Source organism: Ascaphus truei, chromosome 2 (assembly GCF_040206685.1).
Source record: "Ascaphus truei isolate aAscTru1 chromosome 2, aAscTru1.hap1, whole genome shotgun sequence".
In the NCBI taxonomy this organism is placed as follows: Eukaryota; Metazoa; Chordata; class Amphibia; order Anura; family Ascaphidae; genus Ascaphus; species Ascaphus truei.
The window spans coordinates 12,834,239-12,857,580 of NC_134484.1; the positions used below are offsets into that span (position 1 = coordinate 12,834,239).

Here is a 23,342-nt window from a genome sequence, read left to right on the forward strand (position 1 = left end):
GTGGTCTCTCCCCAGAGCTTCCCTTTCCTGCCTCTCGCAATTCCTGCATTCTCATTCGCTCCCTGGCGTCAGGTGACTTCGCTGAGGCTCCTGGGGGTTGTAGTTACTGGCTGAGCCTCTTTTTGATTGGCCAGCCATTCGCGCGCTTCGCACTGCGCATGCGCGAACTCTCTCTCCGCTCTGATAGTCGCTCCTGACTATCGCGCAACATGGCGGCGCCCTGTACTGCCGAACCTTCCAAACACGCCCTGCAGAGACACGCTGCCGCGAAAGTAGAAGCAAACTGAGACATCCCTACATAAATATTAAGCATTACTGTAGTTCTTATGCAGCAGAAAACTGGGCAGACAGTTGAATGACACTCCCTCTCCTAACATGAAAACAACGACTCCGTGTGAATACCCACAACACATTTTATGTAGTCTGTGCCGCAAATTCATCAATATGTTTCATCATTTGAAGAACAGTAAAAAATATATCATTCCATTTTGGATAGGTTTAATGACTTGTAAACTTCCCACACGCTTGCATGCATAGAATGTTCTGTTATCGGAGCCTTACCCAACATAAAACTGAAGCAGGACTACATTACTTATGAGTAAGACACAAGAAAGATGTACATGCCATCTATCCTCCTACTGAACTTCACTGGGGAAAAAAACCTATGCAAATGCAACATCGTATGTTTAAGCCACAGGACCAAAAGTCAGGATAAGGCTAAGGCCCTGCTCCCTCAGTCAGCGCACCCGCACTGCACAGGCGGGGCGCTGACAGACACAGACCGCGATATGCGGTCTGTAGGGAGCCGGAGCGGGGCGGGAGTGGGAGGGGGGCGGGATCTGATCGTGGTGCCGTCCACCCCCCCACACACATACACACACACACACACACACACTTTAACCTGCAGCTCCTTCCCTGCTCCCCACCCAAGGCGCCTCCCATCTAGCTCCTTCCCTCCCCATTGACTGACTCGCGTACCATGTGACGCGTCGCCGCACGGGAACACAATTCTCTGGTATCCCCTGCTGGCTGACGCGTCAGTTGGCAGTGAGGAGGGACTGGGACAGGATCGTGAGGCTAAACAGCAATAGTGAGTTGCGCTCACGCGGCCGCCCGCGCCACCGGGCACAGTGGGTCCCAGCCCTAAGGCCAGTTGGTCTCGCTACGTACCAGATTCAGGTCAGTGCATCACATACCTTAGCTTTTACTGACCTACCTCATATAGTCCTTTACCATCATATCTACAGTGGTACTGGTGTTAGGTTAGACATGCTGAAATCACACGTGCAAGGAAAACAAGCTGATTAAAAGGATAAAATCTATTCTAAAGTGCATGTCACCAACATGAGTAATTGCTTCCAAAAGGTTGACCTCGGCCTTCATAACCGATTATTTTCTCCCAAACAGTAGGGCCCTCAGTAAGACAGCAATAGCTTTACTTAAGTTCACAAACGCTGCATAGCAGGGAGGGCAAAACTAAACTGCTCTCAAAACGCCAACAGCACCCAAGGCAAAACCTTAGGCCATGTAATCTTAAATACAGGTATAACCATTTCTGAAAGTACTATATTCTAGGATATTTCATAATATTAAACACGCTGAAACTTTTCAGAGTCCTTATGACGTACCTGCACAGATACAGTGCGTTATAAAAATGTACTTTTACACTAACCGAGCTGTACAAAAAGAAACTTAAAGTACACTTCATTTCTTCTCAGTGTGAAGAGATCACTTTGGACGTCTGATGTCATTTAGGGCACCGAAAAACGACTTTATTTCATAGAGTCGATACTTCTCCTGAATGTCATGTCCTACCAGCAGTTAAAAAAAAAAACTGCACATGTCATTTCTTCTAACAGACTACTAAACCTATTTGTAAGTCCGCTGAACTCATGCATTTCAGTTATTTATGTTTGTAAATTCATCAGGTCAATTAGTCAAACACAGAATATTGTATCTGTAAATTAAAAACATACGACAAATTGAAAAAACTCTCCTAAGTATTAGTTCACCATTGCAATGTAAAAAAGCAAAAAAAAAAAACCACACAAATAAAACTTTTACTTTTTTAAATGTTAGTGTCCTCATCTAGATTTAGCCTAGTATCCCTATTGCGTGCCGGAGACGCCGCAGCACAAGAGTGCCATGACCCATTTGGCAAAGTGCGGTCACGTGACCGTAGCAGCCCTTAACCCAGAAACGGAATGGACCTCTTCCATTTCCCTTCACTGCAGATCGTGTCCTGGCCTCAACGGGAACGCAGGGCACCATCTAAGCTGTAAAAAAGCACTCCTTGTGCCTCACAGCTACCACGGCATGGGGCACTGGAGTGCCAGACTTCATAACGCTTCGATTACGTCTTGGAGCGACCAAAGTGATAAACATGCCACGGTCCTCGGTATACTTTGGTTCGAGTAGTGCCCCAGATAGAGCATGCAACGCATTGCTTTCCATTAGAGACACAGTCCATTCTAGGACCAAAGCGAGCGTATGTGGCACAACAATGTGGCATGTTCAATAGTTACGTGTATGGGTGTAATCTCTCAATTGTGGAAATGTAAAAAAAAAATAGTTTTTTTTTCTAATTTCTTTACTTAATCTCTCTACACTTTTTCAGCCAAATTGTCATGATTTTGTTCCATATTTACTAAATGGTGCTCAGCCATGAATCCCCTGGTGAAGGCTGTAAAGTGCACCTTTTAGGAAGTCCACGTAACAATCCCCTTTGATTATACATGTGAGCTGAGCACTCCTTTATGTGGAGTTAGTTTCAAACCTTAGCGCTGCGTTGCATGGAACCCTGCAAAGTCACAATCAATTCTTAAGGATTTCCACTGAGCCACCATACATTTGGAAAGGGATCCACTGGTTCAAGCAGCAGTCCCCACAGATTACCTCACATAATGTTATCAGAAATAAATGGCAAACTCATACAGGCTCTTGGGGGATTGTTGTGTTGCCTTTTAAGGTTGAAAACCGCCAGAGCAATAAAGTCAGGTTCATTTGCAAAATATCCATTCAAAAGTGGCCAGATTAGAAAACATTTAGCAATAGAAGGGGCACAATCTTATGTAATTTTAAATACATTTAAAGACAAACTATATAGTTGAACTTTTACAAGCATAACATTTATACCATATATATTTACATCACCTTAACTCACAAGAATATTTCAGTGTGAAAAACTGCACGTAGCTTCCTAAGCAACTATAAAGCAAAAACAGGAGGTACCCTCACTCTGCCTGTAAAACAACTATAATATTTAGAGGTGGTGCTCAGCTGGGATTCAAGTTGGCTGTGTAACATCTTAAGTGTCACATTTAAAGTATGTTTCATTGAGCTGAATTCTCCTACCAACAATTGCAAGAGAAATTAAGATTTAATAAACTATTGGGTGTGTGGCAGAGTTAATTTTGGAGGTGAAGATTTGAGGAAGATCGTGACTCTGCACAACAACTTTGCAACTGTGAGAACTTAACTTTCCAAAAGCTGTGATTCTGTGTACTCTTTCTATCCACCAGTACCTGGGAAGTCTCTCCTCCTGCATCTCACTATGCCCTCCCTACTGCTTTTTCTCACTCCTTTGTAAATGTCTCTGTTCTCTCCAACTTCCCCACGGCACCATTATTTATAAACCTCTCTCCCAACAACTTCTTTACCCTTCAATAAAAAACACCCACACAAATCCTCTATTCAAACCCTCTATCTACTCCTTCCTGCTGCTGGGGATCTCCCCTAGGCCTAAACCCAGACATACACCCCTGATTTCACCCATGCCTCCCTGCCATCTCATCTTAATACTGACTAACCTTAAAACTCGCACCACAAATAAAGCATTCCAATAGCCTGCACTCATGGTTACTGTCCAACACTCAGTCACTCCTACCACCCATTGTGACCAAGCACTGCCATCTACAGCACTTATTCCCTCACCTGCTGTCTCAATTCCCCATCAAACCTCAGATTGTAAGCTCTTCAGCGCAGGGATTTATTTTCCTATTGTCCGATTTTGCTGCACTTATTGTATTAGTATAATTCGCTGTACAGTATTCTTTGTGAAGCGCTGAGTACACTGTTGGCGCTATATAAATAAATACATACAATACAAGTCAGATTATAACAAGAGAAAAAGATCCCAGTCGATCGAGCACCAACTCCTAAATAAGGGTTGTGTAAAATGTGCAATCATGTGCAAAGCATATTTTGAACACCACCCTTTAGGCGTTCGAGTGCTCTATAGAGCAGACAGAGTCCAAAGGCCACATCAAAGACCTTCCCGGGCCACTAGTTGAAGACCCCTGAACCAAACTGCAGTAAGACTGGAGATCATTTTTAGTACGAACCTTCGGTGACCCATGAATATATACACTAAACTTGCAGTAGGCTCACTATATCTACAAAGAAAGAATACTTAATAGTACAGTGCAAGTTAATGTCAGTTTTGGAGCCAAAACATTTACCCACCATTTGGCTGACTGCCAGAATAAGGTTCAGGTCTGTACCTGGCTCAAAATAATCTACACTAAGTTTACATATACAAAAAAATATAGATGAGAAAGAGAGGTCCCAATAGATGCACAGCAGCTGGGGCAGGAATATTTTTTTTAGCTCCAACCCTGGGAACCTCAATGCGATGCCTTTTCCACCCCCTCAATTTTGAAGTTCATTTTTATAGGATCCAAGACCTGCAGTAGAGCGTCAACATGGCAAATGCTGTTTATTCCAACTTTCTCCATCCCAACAGGCAACACAGAGCTGTTTTATATGCAGAATTGAAAGAGATTTATCAAAGAAACAGTGTTATCCGGAGTATCTTCGGTAAACCACTTTGAAGCCCAGTGATGTGCAGTGGCGAATTTACAATTTTGCCGCCCTTAGGCCCATATCTTTTTGCCGGCACTACATATTTTGTCTTGCCCTCCCCTCAATACACATAATACTGCCATCCTCAAACACACAAAATGGCACCCCCCTACAACACACACACGCTCGCACCCCCCCCCCCCCTTTACCTGTTCTCCGGCATCTTCTGATCTCACGTCAATTGACGCCACGTCACCCATAAGCCACCGGAGACCCGGTAAGGGAATTTAGAGGTCTCGTGCACACTCCCTTGTATTTAGTTTAAATGCTTTGGGGGAAGATCGCGGGGCCTCTACGCACTGCGCCCCCTCCCCCCAGGAAATTTTGCGCCCCCCAGTTTGCGCATCCCTGCCTTAATGGATGCCCGCACTGTCCGCTGCTGCTTGCTGCCTGCCACCCAGGTCAAACAGGCAGCTGCACAGTGTGTTCAAACAGAATTGTAACATTGTTCCCGCGCTGTGCAGTTGCAGTAGGCCCCGCCCATGAAGCCATCTCCTCCAAACCCGACTCGGGGTACAAAGCGACCCCGAGGACTGTGACGTCAGGAAGCAGGGAACATCTTCCGCTCCCACATTTTGATGCCCTAGGCCTGGGTCTAATGGCAAATCCGCCACAGGGGATGTCACACAGTGGAAGAGGATCAGCAGCGATATTAAGCCTAGTTTTGGGCTCTATTTTATTTTAGGAATAAAAAAAACAAAACAAAAAAAAACATGTATTAAAGTAACGAAACAAACAAAAGTATCCATCTATAAGAGAAAATAAATGTTTAAAACCTTAAAGCTGCTGTTCATGCTGCAGTTTAAAAATTACATATACATATATATATATATATATATACACATACATACATACATATATACACACACACACACACACACACACACAGTGTTCGACAAACCCAGTTGGCAGGTCGCACCTGGCAAGCGGATATTGCGGGCTGGCGACTTATAATTCCCCTACTCGGAAGAAGGGGGAGGAAAAAAAATCCCCCTGCCTGATTGGCTCGCACTCGTTGCCAGGACTTTTTTTCCCGTTTTTTGTTTGCGTGCAGCCAGGCCCGCCCTGCCATTTCTACAGAGAGGTAAGTACAGTGTCTTGCCTTCTCTTGCCTACCTCCCCTCCCCCTCTGTGTGTGTGTGTGTGTGTTCGTGTGTGTGTGCTTATTTATATTCTGCCCCTCTGGCAGGTGTCCCGCTTCGGTCCCCTTGGTTTCCCGCCCGGAGCGGGAGAAGGTAGCGGGGCTGTGCCCGCCATAGCGGAAAGTGCCAGCGGGGGTGCGCCCGCCATAGCGGGAAGTGCCAGTGGGGGTGCGCCCGCCATAGCAGGAGATGCCAGCGGGGGTGCACTTTCCTTTCTTCCCGGTTCTCCCTCCTTGCGTCCTGATGCTCCCCTGCCTCCCAGCGCTCCCCTGGGCAAACCGTCTGGGTTGCGGAATATATGCGCGTCGGGGCGGCGGTCGTGGCTGGCGGAGCGTGGATTTGTGCTTTCACTCCCTGTATTTTTTGTGGGAGAGTGTGAGCGCGCGAGCGGGGGAGAGTGTGCACGCGCGCTGGGGAGAGGGCGCACGGGGGAGAGAGAGAGCGTGTGGGGGAGTGTGAGCGTATGAGAGAGTGTGTGTGTGGGAGAGTGTGTGTGCGCGCACGTGTGGGAGAGGAGTGTGTGTGTGTGCACATGTGGGAGAGTGTGTGAGCGCGCGTGTGGGAGAGTGTGCGCGTGCGCGTGTGGGAGAGTGTGTTGTGTGTGTGCGCGTGGGAGAGTGTGTGTGTGTGCGCGCGTGTGGGAGAGTGTGTGTGCGCGCGCGTGTGGGAGAGTGTGTGTGGTGCGCGCATGTGGGAGTGTGTGTGTGTGCGCGCGTGTGGGAGAGTGTGTGTGTGTGTGTGCGCGCGTGTGGGGAGAGTGTGTGCGCGTGTGGGAGAGTGTGTGTGTGCACGCGCGCGTGTGACACCAGAAATACCCATCCAGTCACCCACCCACCGGACCAAGTCACCCACCCACCCAGGGTCAGTCACCCCACCCCCCACCCAGTCACTCAGCCACGTCACCCCTTCAGTCAGTCACGTCACCCCCTCTCCCTCCCCCTCACTCTCTCACTCTCTGTCTGTCTCACCCACACCCTCTCTCTGTCCGTCTCTCACCCACATTCTCTGTCTCACACTCTGGATATTTTATTTACCCTGTAAATCTTAACTGCCCTACACCTGTACCAAAATAACCTACACTGCTTTCTTCCAGATCTGACTCTCGAGCTTCACACGGGAGACATCGGAATCCCCCTAACCAGAAGACACGTAGGGAACGCCTCCCCTCCAAAATATAGCATTGCGGGAATGAAGGGTCTGCGGATCAGGTAAGATCCCAGGCGGGATTGCTGCTTTAGATATGGTGAAGCGGGGGCATCCAGACCCTGGTCAAGGGGTTCAGGAAACTAGTCATTCACATCTGGGGGTATCTAGATCCGACACACACACACACACCTCTAATTGTAGTAAAATGTAATACAATAAATAAACTTATGTCAAAAATGAATGTTGTTCTTACTAGGAATTATTCAATTTATGTTTTTGTTTTTTAACGCGGGGCGGGACTAGGGGGCGAGTAGATTTTCCCCATTCAATATGTGCATCAATACAATCTGCACACTGACAAGGGATTAGCTAAGCTGCAGATCGATCAGTTTTCCTGTAATCGGTCGCTTGCTCAGGGTTATTTAATTTAGTTCTTGCACAGCATTATGGGAAATATAGTTCCTGGAATATAATTGACTGGGCAGTTACTAGATACAATTGGTTCACTGCTAGAGAGAGGGCGGGGCTCAAGAGTCAGAGCCTATCAGAAGGGGAAGGGGCTGTCACTTTGGAAATGCTTCCTACAATAGAAATATTAAAAATGTCTTTAAAACATTTGTTTGTTTGTTTGTTTTTTAATGCTAGAAGTATTTTCTCATAGTACAGAACTGATTTATTAAAAACACAAGTAGGATATTGCTCGGACTCTGCTTTAATAGGGCTTGTCTTTGGCCACTCTACACTGCTCTCATGTATGGCACAGGAGCTGAAATTAAGATCTATTTTACTTTAAATTGAAACGCTGACACACACTATTCTACAAATCACTGCATTAAGTTTGCCCCCTTAAATGTGGGCAATTTGTGTTAACAACTAGAAAAAATTGTAACAGGTTAATAATGTTTTTGTTATGATTCTTCTATTTTTAGCTGCGTTATAACATAACAAATGGCCACAGAGTGAAGGCTATCGAATGCAACAAAATTAACAGATAGTGTATCATCCATACTTTGGCTTTTAGTTTATTTTTCATGAGCGGCTCTTTAAATTAAGACAAACAGAATGAAAAATTACGCAGTTAGATTTTCAAACATTGCTTGGTTTTAAAAGATGGTTATATTCAGTGCTTGACAAATCACCCACAAATCTACTCGCCGAACCAAAAAATCTACTCGCCACCTAGTCCCGCCCCCCAACCCCGCCCCCAGCCCCGCATTTAAAAAAACATAAATGAAATAAATTGAATAAATTCCTAGTAAGAACATTCGTTTTTGACATAAGTTTATTTATTGTATTACATTATACTACAATTAGTCCTTGTGTATAAATGTCAAATCTAGAAAAAAAGCCAGATGTGAATGACTAGTTTCTGAACCCCTTAACCAGTGTCTGGACGTGCCCACTTCACAATATTTAAAGCAGCAATCCCGCCTGGGATCTTACCTGATCTGCAGTCGTCAATGTCCAGGTACCCTCATTCCCGCAATGTTATACATTGGAGGGGATGTGTTCCCTACCTGTCTTCTGGGTTAGGGGGGGTTCCGATGTCTCCGTGTGAAGCTTGAGTCAGATCTGGAAGAAAGCAGAATAGGTTATTTCGGTGTAGTGTAGGGCAGTTAAGATATATAGGGTAAATAAGATATCCAGATCCAGATTGTGAGACAGAGAGACGGAGAGAGAGGGTGAGAGAGATGGAGAGAGAGGGTGAGAGAGACGGAGAGAGAGGGTGAGAGAGACGGAGAGAGAGGGTGAGAGAGACGGAGAGAGAGGGGTAAGAGAGACGGAGAGAGAGGCGGAGAGAGGCGGAGAGAGAGAGAAGGTGAGAGAGAGAAGGTGAGAGAGACGAAGAGAGAGGGTGAGAGAGACGAGAGAGAGGGTGAGAGAGACGGAGAGAGAGGGTGAGAGAGACGAGAGAGAGGGTGAGAGAGACGGAGAGAGTGTGAGAGAGACGGAGGGTGAGAGACAGAGAGAGGGTGACTGTGGGGGATGGGGTGACTGGGTGGGGTGATTGGGGGTGGTGGGGTGACTGGGTGGGGTGATTGATTGGGGGTGGGGTGATTGTGGGGGTGGGGTGATTGGGGGGGTGGGGTGATGGGATGTCTGACTTGGGTGGGGATTACTGACTGTCTGACTGGGTGGGATGACTGGGCAGGGGGTGGGATGACAGACTATAACTGACTTTTGACTGACTGGGTGGGGGGGATGACTGACTGACTGACTGGGTGGGGGGGGTGACTGGGTACCTCTGGTGTCCTACACGTTCTCTCTCTCTCATCACACACACACACACATACACACTCTCTCATACCCATACACACACTCTCATACCCATACATACACTCTCATACCCATACATACTCTCTCTCATTCCCATACACTCTCTCTCTCTGTCCATACCCTCTCTCTCTCTCTCCCATACCCCTCTCTCTCTCCCAATACCCCTCTCTCTCTCCCATACCTCTCTCTCTCTCCCATACCTCTCTCTCTCTCTCCCATACCTCTCTCTCTCTCCCATACCTCTCTCTCTCTCCATTACCTCTCTCTCCCATACCTCTCTCTCCCATACCTCTCTCTCCCATACCTCTCTCTCCATACCTCTCTCTCCCATACCTCTCTCTCCCATACCTCTCTCTCCCATACCCTCTCTCTCCCATACCCTCTCTCTCTCTCCCATACCCTCTCTCTCTCTCTCCCATACCCCTCTCTCTCTCCCATACCCCTCTCTCTCTCCCATACCCTCTCTCTCTCTCCATACCTCTCTCTCTCTCCCATACCTCTCTCTCTCTCTCTCTCCCATACCTCTCTCTCCCATACCTCTCTCTCCCATAACACCACACACACACACACAGCAGCTGGAGCACCGGAGGGAGGGGAGAGAGACAACCGAGCCGCACGGGCACCGGAGGGAGGGGGGAGAGACACGAGCCGCGCGGTCACCGGAGGGAGGGGGGGAGAGACACACCAGCCGCGCGGGCACCGGAGGGAGGGGGGAGAGACACGAGCCGCGCGGTCACCGGAGGGAGGGGGGGAGAGACACACGAGCCGCGCGGGCACCGGGAGCACCGGAGGGAGGGAGGAGGGTGAAACACCCAACCCACGCGGGCAGCAGGCGCACCGGAGGGAGGGGGGTGAAACATCCAACCCACGCGGGCAGCAGGAGCACCGGAGGAGGGGGTGAAGCACCCGAGCTGCGCGGGCAGCGGGAGCACCGGAGGGAGGGGGAGTGACACCCGAGCCGCGTGGGCAGCGGAGGGAGGGGGGAGTGACACCCGAGCCTCGCGGGCAGCGGGAGCACCGGAGGGAGGGGGGAGTGAAACCCGAGCCTCGCGGGCAGCGGGAGCAACGGAGGGAGGGGGGTGAAAAACCCGACCCACGCGGGCAGCACCGGAGGGAGCGGGGGTGAAGCACCTGAGCCGCGCGGGCAGCGGGAGCACCGGAGGGAGGGGGGTGAAGCACCCGAGCCGCGCGGGCAGCGGGAGTACCGGAGGAAGGGGGAGAAACACCAGAACAGTACAGTATATATAAATATTTATTACAGTGCATTAAATTCCCCACACCTCAAGCATGTGTCCACAATCCTCTCCATGACCGGATCAGTGCAGGTCTTGTAAGCAGGAGGTGACATAATTATACAGGAGGATATATAGGAGGAGTAGCAGATGCACGCGCGCGCGCACCCCAACCCCCCCCCCCCCCATTACTTATCCGTGCAGAGAAGGAAGGCGGTTTGAAGTCCTGGCAACTCAAAGCCGCGTCACAGCCAGAGGGTTTTTTTTTTTTTTTCGAGCAGGGATTTTGTTTTGCAGAGCAGGGGAAAAGCTACTGGCCACGAGCCAATATCCGATCGCAGCTGGCGAGTTGGCGACCGGGTTTGTCGAGCACTGGTTATATTTGTACCCGCCGTAAAATACGCCGATCTAGGAGATCTGAAAGGTTATTAAACATCACTCTTTGTTTTCACCCCTCCCTGTAATGCCTTGTTGTCACTTGTCCCCTCTTCCACACCCAAGGCTGCGGCCAGGCAGGGAGAGAGCGCGCTGACGTCACGCGCTCTGCTCGGCCAGACGATTTGTGGCCGGCTAGGTGCGTATGCGGGGGAGGGGGGAGCGCGGCCATAACATGATCTGTTATTTATATGACATGTATTACTACTGTGAAGCGCTATGTACATTTTATGGCGCTATACAAATAAAGACATACATACATACATACATACATAACATCACAGAGCTGGTCACTAAGCGTCGTGCATGCGCGGGCGCTTACTCACGCTGGTCACACACATTGCAGCAATGTGCTTCATCGCGGACAGCGCGAGCGCCCGCTCAGCAGCACCCTGGACAAGGCTTTACGCACTCCTAAATCATGCCCTGCTCCTCTTTGCACTCCCTTTCCCTACTGTGTCTTGTCCTCCTGTGCACACTACACTCCCTCCTCTCCTACTATTCTCATCTGTCTCCTCCTCTTCCTACCGTCTCTCTGCTTCCTCTCCCCTCCCCTCCTTCATCCATACGCTATATTCAGGCCTATATTCTCTCTACTGTGTGCGACTACAGCTCGTTCACGCCTTACAATCCTATCATGCAGCTCCCCACCTCTGGAACGCCCTTCCTCTCAATGTCCGCCATGCACCTGCTCTCAAACCTCAAAACCAATCTGAAAAGTGACCTATTCAACAAGTCCTGGATGACCACTACTCACACTATGCTCTTATACACGCTAACTCAGCGGTTCGCAAAGTGGGGGGCGCGAGATTTTCTGGGGGGGCGCGGTGGTTACAGAGGCCCCGCGCTGTTTCCCCAGGCATTTATATTAAATGCCGGGGAGGCCCTAGGCCTCTGTAAATCTCTCTTACCTGATCTCAGCTGCCTCTTCGGCGACGTGTTGCCATGCCAACACGACGTCATGTGACGTCGCGAGCTCAGAGTGGGAAGGGGGGCGGGAGCAGGGGGGAGAGCGCAAAATGTAGTACTTTCTCCCAATGCTCAAATAAAAATTGTACTGGTTGGCACTATAAAAATATACACATACCAAGATGTCTAAAATAATTTTCTCGTAGTCTCCACGACAGTGCATCTCCATAGCGTAATAGGTCACTTGCAGGTGGAGGTAAGGCAAAATTATCTGATTGAAAATAGGGGTGTATAAAAAGGAGACTTCCTCTCTCCTATTCCTTCAGTTGAACGTCTAGCCAAGCTGTAGAAATTATTTTAAGAGGCAAAGAAAGATACTACTACTCTGAGCGGGAACCTAAGATGCACAGACATGGAGAGACTAAAAGAAAATACATTTATTGCAAGTTAAATATATATCTATCTATCTGCTTCTCGTTCATCTCCATGGCCGTGCATCCCCTCAGGGACGTCCCAAAGCGGTTCCAAGATAGAACAAGGAGGAAGGTTATTGAACGATTGCTTGGAGGACTTGACGTCCAAAACTTGCTTCAGGTGAACCAAGGAGATCTAATTTATAATGTTTGGTGAACAGGTGTAATGAGGATAACGTGGCTGGCATTGCACATTTGGTCTGATGAGGCTTGATGTTTTAGTGCCCATGATGTTGCCATTGCTCTGGCTGATTAAAGGAGGAATGTCCTGATGTCTAAACCTATAGGGCTCTTGAATAGTGGTTCTGATCCATCTGGCTATGGTGGGTGTGGATGCCTAACTTCCCTTCTTGTTACCAGCAAAGAATATGAACAGCCTCCTTGACAATCGTTTATCCTTGGATCTTTGCAGGTATATTTTTAGAGCTCTTACTGCGTCTGGTAGGTGCAATCTGGCATCCACAGGATTCTTTGGGTTTGGGCAGAAAGAAGGGACTATTGTCTCCTTGTTATGAAAATTGAAATTTTCTTTTTTAATGAAATGATGAAAGCTTTCGCATAACCACTTTGTCTTGAAGAAATACAAAAAAAGGATGAGTCACAGGACAATGCTTCTAACTCAGATACTCTTCTGGCAGTTGTGACAGCTGTTAAAAATAAGATTTTCAATTAACGTGATCTCAGGTCTACTGGTTCAAAAGGTGGATTCTGTAATGCTTCCAAGTTTAGATTTATATCCCAGGGTGCAATAGGGGTTATAAATGTTGCTTTTATCCTGCCAGTTGCATTGATAAACGTGCGAACAAATTTGTTGTTCGCAATTGGCATGTCGAGAGTGATCGTTAATGCTGAAACTTCAACTTTCAAGGAGTTTTTGACTCAGCCACTTATCAAAACATTGTTGCAAAAATTTCAAAACATGAGGAATAGTTACTTTTTTATCCTTGACGTTATAACACACACACACACACACACACACACACACACACACACTTCTGTTGATGGTTTTAGTGTAGAAGTAGGGGTCCTCTGGCATGTGAATCGATGGGGAAATGGAAAGGAGCAAAAGGAAAAACAATGGTGTAATATTATTTCAGACACCAATACAATTTGAGAAAAAAAGTGAATAAAAATGCACTCGCATATGTTGTGCAATAGAAGGATCTTAAAGCTGAAGACATACGATATTTTGGGAATACTCATCTGTCACAAGCAACTTTTGATAACTTATTTTCCCGTAATGTGTGTGTATCCTCCTTCTGGTCGTCCAGGGTCTCCACAGAGCCTAGAAGGTGACTGATCCCATCTCACGTTTCCTCGTCACTCAGGGTGTACACTACGGTGGGGGGTCTCTCCTTTTCCGACTCCATATAGGTCCTCGTGGAGTCCCATCTGGGCAGCGCCAGTGAACGAGCTGACTCCTCTGTCGGCTCCAAAGGGTAGGTCACGTGCAATCCATGAACGTGTGAGCATTATGGAGGCAACACTTGCATGTATGGGCGTGGTGTATGCCGAACACCTACGGAAGCCTCTGTGGTTCAACCCAACGTGTTTCACCTGCAGGCTTCCTCAGGGGTTATACTGTCATGTCTTACGTCCTAAAATACAGGTTTAGAATGTAACTCCTTCCTGAACTTTTTTCAAAAAAGTTTTTCAATAATGCCGATATTGCCCAATGCAGAACAAGACTTATTTTCTTCCTAGATTCCTGGAGTTGAAAACATTTTTTAGCAGGTGATTTATATCTTCCACATTAAAACTTGTTGGCTAATCTTCGCTATCCCCTTCATTTGATGAAACCTGGTCTCAAATAAACAGACTTCTTCCTCTGATTCGTTATTAGATATATCGGATTCCACATCAACATACTGAGCTTTTTACAGACAACTTAAATGCTTAATTCCTGGCTGAGAAAAATGCGTCAACCATTAAAGTCTTAAACCAGGAAAAAAAAGTCTGACAGTCTGGAGCCTCTTCTAAGTCTATCTTTCTTAAACAGATTTGGTATAACTTGCCTGGTGATCCCGCCTGCAATATTTTATTACAGTCGAGACAATTGAGGCATTTCAATTTTGCCTTAACAGTTTTTGGGACGTGCAGCAATCTCCTCAGAAGGGACTTAGCTTTTCCCACAGAAGGGGAAGATGGAGCAAGAGCAGATATAGGAAAGTAACAGAAGTCAAGGCACAAAGCTAGAAAATAGAGCGCATAAGAAAAACAAGGTAAAGGAGAGAAAGACACTGTCCTGATCAACTGCACTTAATGTACATATAAAGAAACCTGTAGCAATTAAGAAAAAGGTAAAACAGTTATTAACCAAAAATGCAAAAAGATTATGGTGAGAGGTGTACATGAAGACAGAAGCACAATGTTTCGGGCAAGCCTTCGTCAGGTGTCCCAGTGTTTCTTTTTTGCAACTCAACGCTCATGGGACTGACATCTGCAGGAAGTGTGTGTGTATATATGTATGCATGCATGCATGTAATGTATGTTCCTGGTAGAGCTCCTCAAATCCCCAGCTGACATGGAGGGGGAAGGTACTGCCTCCTGATAATGCCAACTCCTACGTGGTGGACTGTCCACATCCAACTCTTGCCCTTGAACAAGCAGTTCCGGGGACATCACCACTTCACTTCAGGTTAGGCGATATACCGGTATTCAGTAATATCTCGATAACAATGTCCTGGAGTGCCGATATGGGAGACTACCTGTTATCGCGATATTACGGGATGCCGGCGGTAAGAGGTGCAGCTTTAAAGCTGCAGCTGTGGTTTCTCTGCCTCTCTCCCCCTCCCGGCTTCTGAATGGTGACTCAGGTGGTGTCCTCTTCTGCTGGTAGGACACAAACAACTGGAGGATTAGGAGAGAGGAAGTCTCCAATATACACACACCTATTTTCAATCAGATGATTGTGTCCTACCTCCAGCTGGGAGTGACCTATTACCCTAGGGTGATGCAGTCATGGAAACGAGAGAGAAAAACAAACAAGTCTTTTAATAGAGTACAACTTCAGCAACAAAAATAAATCTATGTTAAACCAACAATATATGTCTCACAGCCATAGGAATTGACCATGCTATTTAGAAGGAATTGACCATGCTATTTAGAAGGAATTGACCATGCTATTTAGAAGGAATTGACCATGCTATTTAGAAGGAATTGACCATGCTATTTAGAAGGAATTGACCATGCTATTTAGAAGGAATTGACCATGCTATTTAGAAGGAATTGACCATGCTATTTAGAAGGAATTGACCATGCTATTTAGAATAAAATGTCCAAGGCCAATATTTTTTGGGTGGACTTTAAAGCACATTTATCCTCAGTGACATGTTACATGCCAAAGGATTTTGAGCGTGACCAATGCTTACTGTATCATTTTGTTCAAGTATCGATAAACTGGCATCTAAAACATATACCAGGTTGGGAAACATCTAAAGAAAAGTGTTTGGCTTGGCAACGTAATGCCCAACAAACGTTAATGCCAATCTCCAACTTTGGGGACACTGTTCACACTTACGTCTTCAGTCTCTCATCAGTAAACTGGATACTTTGTACCACTCTACAGTATAAGCCATTCAACATGCATAGTTAATTAGTGGTTACGTGTGAAGTTCAGAAGTAATTTGGTCTCCAGCAATTACAGAGGAAAAGATCTTGTTTCTATTCCTCACTTGGACCTTTAACTAGTTTGCAAGTGCACAAGAGGCTGATGTATTTGGGTAATCCAACCCAGAATTGTGACACAAGCTCTTCCAGTCCTACTGTAAACCTACTTGCAGAACAACTTTCATAATATAAGACGCAACCTCAACTGTTCTTTACCTATTCAGAAACCGCTAGCCACTCTACAGCAATTAAAGCTATGCACGGGGTGACAGTTGTGGTCAGAAATTGGAATGCTAATAGAGAAGTTATAATAAAATATTATGCCTTAATTACCTAAAAGTTATTTTTATATATGTTAAACCATGCAACTCTTCTTCAGGGATATACATCTACATTTGATTAAAAATGGACCTGAATGCTTGCAATTTTAGTTAGCAAACGTTAATGCTATTCTATAAAACAAAAAAAGCCATCTCTATGGTGTCTGGATACAGAGGAAGTGTGAAAAACCTGATAAAAGTTATGACTTTGATAAAGCAAACAAGACTGACAATGTCCACCCCACCATCCAGCCCCCCCCCCCCCCACCATCCAGCCCCCCCCCCCACCATCCAGCCCCCCCCACCCATTACAACAAACAAGACTGACAATGTCCACCCCACCATCCAGCCCCCCCCCCCATTACAGCTACAGCAAACAAGACTGACAATGTCCACCCCACCCCCCCCCCCCACCACCCATTACAGCTACAAAGGAAAATTGTCAGACTCCCAAAACCGCCCAGAAAATAACCTTTTGTAAATAATTTAACAGTTGAGGGTCCGTCCCTAAACAAATATAACTGTGTCAACAGCCTTAGATTTGGTTGCTTTTCTTTTCTGGAAATGAATTTCCTAGGGGCCTCTGAAGAGTGAAGGCTTTGTCAACAAAGTGTCAATAAAGATAAGGGTGGGGGGGGGGGCTTTGTCTGTGCAAACTCTTGTTGAACACACGGACATCAGACAAAAAGAAACAGCCAGAGGAGATCGAACCCTTCCCAAGTCTCAGGTCATCGTGTTTAGTCACTTATAAAAAGTACTTATAGCCTGAGGCCTCTGGGTGAGGCACCAGAAGGAAGGCTACTGGAGGTAGCAATACATCTCCCCCACCCTACCCCCACCCTGGCAGGTTCGGAGGCGGCCGTTCCAAATGAGGGAATAGGACCAATGGATGAGTGCTAGCATGGTGTTCCTACCCCAAATCCTCCTCCAAATCCCATCCTCCCCAGACCATTTAGCTCATGTATATACCTGTATACGATTGATTTGATGCCCAATTTGTTTTGTACCCCATACCAGCGAAACCTTAATAAACCTTTTGTAATTAAAAAAAAATTAAGTAAGTGTCAGATGTGTAAAAATAAAAAAAATAAGGCAATCAGCCAGATATCCCTTAAACAGGTCGTTGGCGTTCTTTCACTTTGGCCCAAAGAGGACTTGCCCCCGTAATATACTTACATTTGTCTTATTGTTAATGTCTTCTATACAGAACGTGCAATTTACCTAGTTTCAACATATTACATCTATCACAAGGCTCCAAAGTGGCACTGTACCTTTAAACACATCAAACCTTTTATATCAGTGTCACTGAATCACGGGTGCAGAGGAACCACAAAGTGCCGCGAACCTTTGCCAACAACAGCGCCTGTGGGAAAACTATGCTGGCTGCTCAGTGGGAATATCCTGCGAGTCCTGGAGACTGCGATCCTCCTCCCCCTCCCTCAGCCCGGGACAGAGGCGTCTCCCCCCCCTCCCTCAGCCCGGGACAGAGGAGTCTCCCCCATCCCTCAGCCCGGGACAGAGGCGTCTCCCCCCATCCCTCAGCCCGGGACAGAGGAGTCTCCCCCATCCCTCATCCCGGGACAGAGGCGTCTCCCCCATCCCCCGACAGAGGCGTCTCCCCCATCCCTCAGCCCGGGACAGAGGCGTCTCCCCCCATCCCTCAGCCCGGGACAGAGGAGTCTCCCCCATCCCTCATCCCGGGACAGAGGCGTCTCCCCCCATCCCCCGACAGAGGCGTCTCCCCCATCCCTCAGCCCGGGACAGAGGCGTCTCCCCCCTCCCTCAGCCCGGGACAGAGGAGTCTCCCCCATCCCTCATCCCGGGACAGAGGCGTCTCCCCCCATCCCTCAGCCCGGGACAGAGGCGTCTCCCCCCATCCCTCAGCCCGGGACAGAGGCGTCTCCCCCCATCCCTCAGCCCGGGACAGAGGCGTCTCCCCCCATCCCCCATCCCGGGACAGAGGCGTCTCTCCCTCCCTCAGTCCGGGACAGAGGCGTCTCCCCCATCCCTCAGCCCGGGACAGAGGCGTCTCCCCCATCCCTCAGCCCGGGACAGAGGCGTCTCCCCCATCCCTCATCCCGGGACAGAGGCGTCTCCCCCCATCCCCCGACAGAGGCGTCTCCCCCATCCCTCAGCCCGGGACAGAGGCGTCTCCCCCCTCCCTCAGCCCGGGAGAGAGGAGTCTCCCCCATCCCTCATCCCGGGACAGAGGCGTCTCCCCCCATCCCTCAGCCCGGGACAGAGGCGTCTCCCCCCATCCCTCAGCCCGGGACAGAGGCGTCTCCCCCCATCCCCCATCCCGGGACAGAGGCGTCTCTCCCTCCCTCAGTCCGGGACAGAGGCGTCTCCCCCATCCCTCAGCCCGGGACAGAGGCGTCTCCCCCATCCCTCAGCCCGGGACAGAGGCGTCTCCCCCCATCCCTCAGCCCGGGACAGAGGAGTCTCCCCCATCCCTCATCCCGGGACAGAGGCGTCTCCCCCCATCCCCCGACAGAGGTGTCTCCCCCATCCCTCAGCCCGGGACAGAGGCGTCTCCCCCCTCCCTCAGCCCGGGACAGAGGAGTCTCCCCCATCCCTCATCCCGGGACAGAGGCGTCTCCCCCCATCCCTCAGCCCGAGACAGAGGCGTCTCCCCCCATCCCTCAGCCCGGGACAGAGGCGTCTCCCCCCATCCCCCATCCCGGGACAGAGGCGTCTCTCCCTCCCTCAGTCCGGGACAGAGGCGTCTCCCCCATCCCTCAGCCCGGGACAGAGGCGTCTCCCCCATCCCTCAGCCCGGGACAGAGGCGTCTCCCCCATCCCTCAGCCCGGGACAGAGGCGTCTCCCCCATCCCTCATCCCGGGACAGAGGCGTCTCCCCCCATCCCTCAGCCCGGGACAGAGGCGTCTCCCCCATCCCTCAGCCCGGGACAGAGGCGTCTCCCCCATCCCTCAGCCCGGGACAGAGGCGCCTCCCCCATCCCTCAGCCCGGGACAGAGGCGTCTCCCCCATCCCTCAGCCCGGGACAGAGGCGCCTCCCCCATCCCTCAGCCCGGGACAGAGGAGACTCCCCCATCCCTCAGCCCGGGACAGAGGAGTCTCCCCCATCCCGGGACAGAGGAGTCTCCCCCATCCCGGGACAGAGGAGTCTCCCCCATCCCTCAGCCCGGGACAGAGGAGTCTCCCGCATCCCGGGACAGAGGCGTCTCCCCCATCCCTCAGCCCGGGACAGAGGAGTCTCCCCCATCCCGGGACAGAGGCGTCTCCCCCATCCCTCAGCCCGGGACAGAGGCGTCTCCCCCTCCCCCCGCCCGGGACAGAGGCGTCTCCCCCATCCCTCAGCCCGGGACAGAGGCGTCTCCCCCATCCCTCAGCCCGGGACAGAGGCGTCTCCCCCATCCCTCAGCCCGGGACAGAGGCGTCTCCCCCATCCCGGGACAGAGGCGTCTCCCCCATCCCTCAGCCCGGGACAGAGGCGTCTCCCCCTCCCCCCCGCCCGGGACAGAGGCGTCTCCCCCATCCCTCAGCCCGGGACAGAGGCGTCTCCCCCATCCCTCAGCCCGGGACAGAGGCGTCTCCCCCATCCCTCAGCCCGGGACAGAGGCGCCTCCCCCCATCCCTCAGCCCGGGACAGAGGCGTCTCCCCCATCCCTCAGCCCGGGACAGAGGCGTCTCCCCCATCCCTCAGCCCGGGACAGAGGCGTCTCCCCCATCCCTCAGCCCGGGACAGAGGCGTCTCCCCCATCCCCCAGCCCGGGACAGAGGCGTCTCCCCCATCCCTCAGCCCAGGACAGAGGCGTCTCCCCCATCCCTTAGCCCGGGACAGAGGCGTCTCCCCCCATCCCCCATCCCGGGACAGAGGAGTCTCCCCCATCCCTCAGCCCGGGACAGAGGAGTCTCCCCCATCCCTCAGCCCGGGACAGAGGCGCCTCCCCCATCCCTCAGCCCGGGACAGAGGCGCCTCCCCCATCCCTCAGCCCGGGACAGAGGCGTCTCCCCCATCCCTCAGTCCGGGACAGAGGAGTCTCCCCATCCCTCAGCCCGGGACAGAGGCGTCTCCCCCATCCCTCAGTCCGGGACAGAGGAGTCTCCCCATCCCTCAGCCCGGGACAGAGACAGAGGCGTCTCCCCCATCTCCAGACAGCACAGGCCGCACACGGAACATGTTTCAGGTAAGGGGAAAAGAGTGAGGGTTAAAGTGGGGTGATATTATAAAAGCAATCTTGCCTACCCATTAAAAAAAAAAACATTTCATCTAATTTACTCAATTCAAACCAGGGGGTCCTTCATAGTTGAACAGAGCTATTTTTAGCTGCAGAGATCCCCCGGTTCCAGAGATACGCCCTGTTCAGTTGCCAATGTTAATTTCCCCTTTAAATCAAAGTGGCCACCAAATATTGCGGGTCCCGTGGGCCAATATGAAGTGGCAATGTCATCGGGGCGAAGGAGGTTACATTCTTCATGGGCAAGCTACCCAGCTACCTGAACAAGCTCCTCACCCCCACCACATGCAGCACTTATAACCTGGGATCTGACTCCAAAAGACTGTTCATGGTCCCAAGGCTCAACAAAGTATCCGGCCGCTCCTCCTTCTCTTACCGTGCACCCCAAAACTGGGACAACCTACCGGAGACTCTCACAGCCGCCACCAGTCTAAGTGCTTTCAAATCTAAGGCTGTCTCACATTTTAATCTGGTCTGTAACTGTTACATACGCCTATAATATACATCTTCTCTAACTGCATGCAATGTATTGTATATAATGTATACCCTGCTCATTTATGTAACTGTACTTGTAACCATGTATTATTTGTTTTACTCTGTGCCCAGGACATACTTAAAAACGAGAGGTAACTCTCAATGTATTACTTCCTGGTAAAATATTTTATAAATAAAAATAAATAAATCTCAGGCAACTAAAACAGTAAGTGTCTTAGGAGCCAGGGGTCCCCAGAGCTAAAATACAATGAATAGTATTATTTTTGGGTGAGGGGTACTGTACATACATTACCATAATGTCAACATTTATAAGACATGGGGGGCTGCAGCAACCCCTTATTTACAGCCACCATGGAGACACCGGTTACATAGAAAAACTGTTGCATCAAACGGTTATATATCTCATCATATTTGCAGCTGGTACTGTAATTCCCCTAATAGTCACCACCGTCAAAGCACATGGGTCTAAGGAGGTGAAAGTTACATAGATACATTATCCGCCTTGCTGCGTTTATTTGATAGACTGCACTGGCTCCGACTTGGCGTTACCGCACAGTGTCCTTAAGGCCTCCGTGGCGTCCCGCACGCGGAATCAGACATCGCACTTTACTGAATAAGCATAAATTCTACAGCAAAAAGGTTCACTATGTCACTTCATAAATAAACCCCAAGACATGCACCTCTCTCCCCTACAGCCCACATGGTAACTAGATTGCTAGCTCTTAGGTACAGAGATGCACTGCATGTATTGTTCAGACGCTAATAATTAGAAGCACTTACTTTTTTTGGGGTGGCTCGTTTGAATTTAGGATGTGGTCCCCGACCAACCTTTTAATTGCCCCTCCTGCTTGGAAAACGCTACCGGGGGGGGGGAGGAGTGAAAAGGATCATACTGTATAATATTCATCGTCATCTCTCAGAAAATGTTACGTTACTTACTAAATGATTTACCTACAGTATTGTATACTCACATGTAATTACTCATCTCCTCCCCCTACATGATTTGTTTCCCCATTCCTCCCCCAGTTTCGTGTGTCTGTGCCTCATCTCATACATACTTTGAGAAATAAAAATTGTTTTGAAAAAATAAATAAATAAAAAGAAGAAAATGTTACGTTGAAACTGGTTTATTTCATGTATTGTTTTAATACCGAGATAACAGCGCAAAGGAAACGCTGCTGCATACTCCGCAGACCTGATATATATACATATTATAGTCGCCTGTGAGAGAGAGAGATAGACAAGACACACGTAGAAAGCGCTCACCTTCCTGACACTGCCGCCCGTCTCATGGTGCTGCTCATTATGTGCTGCGGGAGCCTCTTCTTCCTCCTCCTCCATCATCATCGTCGTCGTCCACATGCACCTGCTGAGCCACAAGAAACATTAGCGACAAATCCCAGATCTTCCCGAGGACTTCTCCCGGGGAAGCGCAATACAGGACCACACACCGCAATACGGGACCACGCCAACACACACACACACACACACCGCAATACAGGACCACACACACACACATACCGCAATACAGGACCACGCCAACACACACACACACACCGCAATACAGGACCACACACACACACCGCAATACGGGACCACGCCAACACACACACACACACACCGCAATACAGGACCACACACACACACACATACCGCAATACAGGACCACGCCAACACACACACACACACCGCAATACAGGACCACACACACACACCGCAATACGGGACCACGCCAACACACACACACACACACCGCAATACAGGACCACACACACACACACATACCGCAATACAGGACCACGCCAACACACACACACACCGCAATACAGGACCACACACACACACACACCGCAATACAGGACCACACACACACACACCGCAATACAGGACCACACACACACACACACACACACACCGCAATACAGGACCACACACACACACACCGCAATACAGGACCACACACACACACACACCGCAATACAGGACCACACACACACCGCAATACGGGATCACACACACACACACCGCAATACAGGACCACACACACACCGCAATACAGGACCACACACACACACACACACCGCAATACAGGACCACACACACACACACACACCGCAATACGGGACCACACACACACACACCGCTATACAGGACCACACACACACACACACCGCAATACGGGACCACACACACACACACCGCAATACAGGACCACACACACACCGCAATACGGGATCA

General features: G+C 49.5%; 1 protein-coding gene across 6 annotated transcripts in view; it reads right to left on the reverse strand.

Annotated features, from left to right (window-relative positions):
* The window catches only part of RHPN1 (rhophilin Rho GTPase binding protein 1), a 96,025-nt gene that overhangs the window by 71,440 nt on the left and 1,243 nt on the right, over window positions 1–23,342 (reverse strand). For 5 of the 6 annotated variants that reach the window (XM_075581461.1, XM_075581460.1, XM_075581462.1 and 2 more), the window contains one exon: window positions 22,371–22,470. In XM_075581461.1, coding sequence (XP_075437576.1) covers window positions 22,371–22,408 — 38 coding nt within the window. In that variant the 5' untranslated portion in view covers window positions 22,409–22,470. Of the gene's footprint in view, window positions 1–21,884; window positions 21,963–22,370; window positions 22,471–23,342 lie in introns of those variants that run through there. The other variant, XM_075581466.1, reaches the window with a different exon arrangement.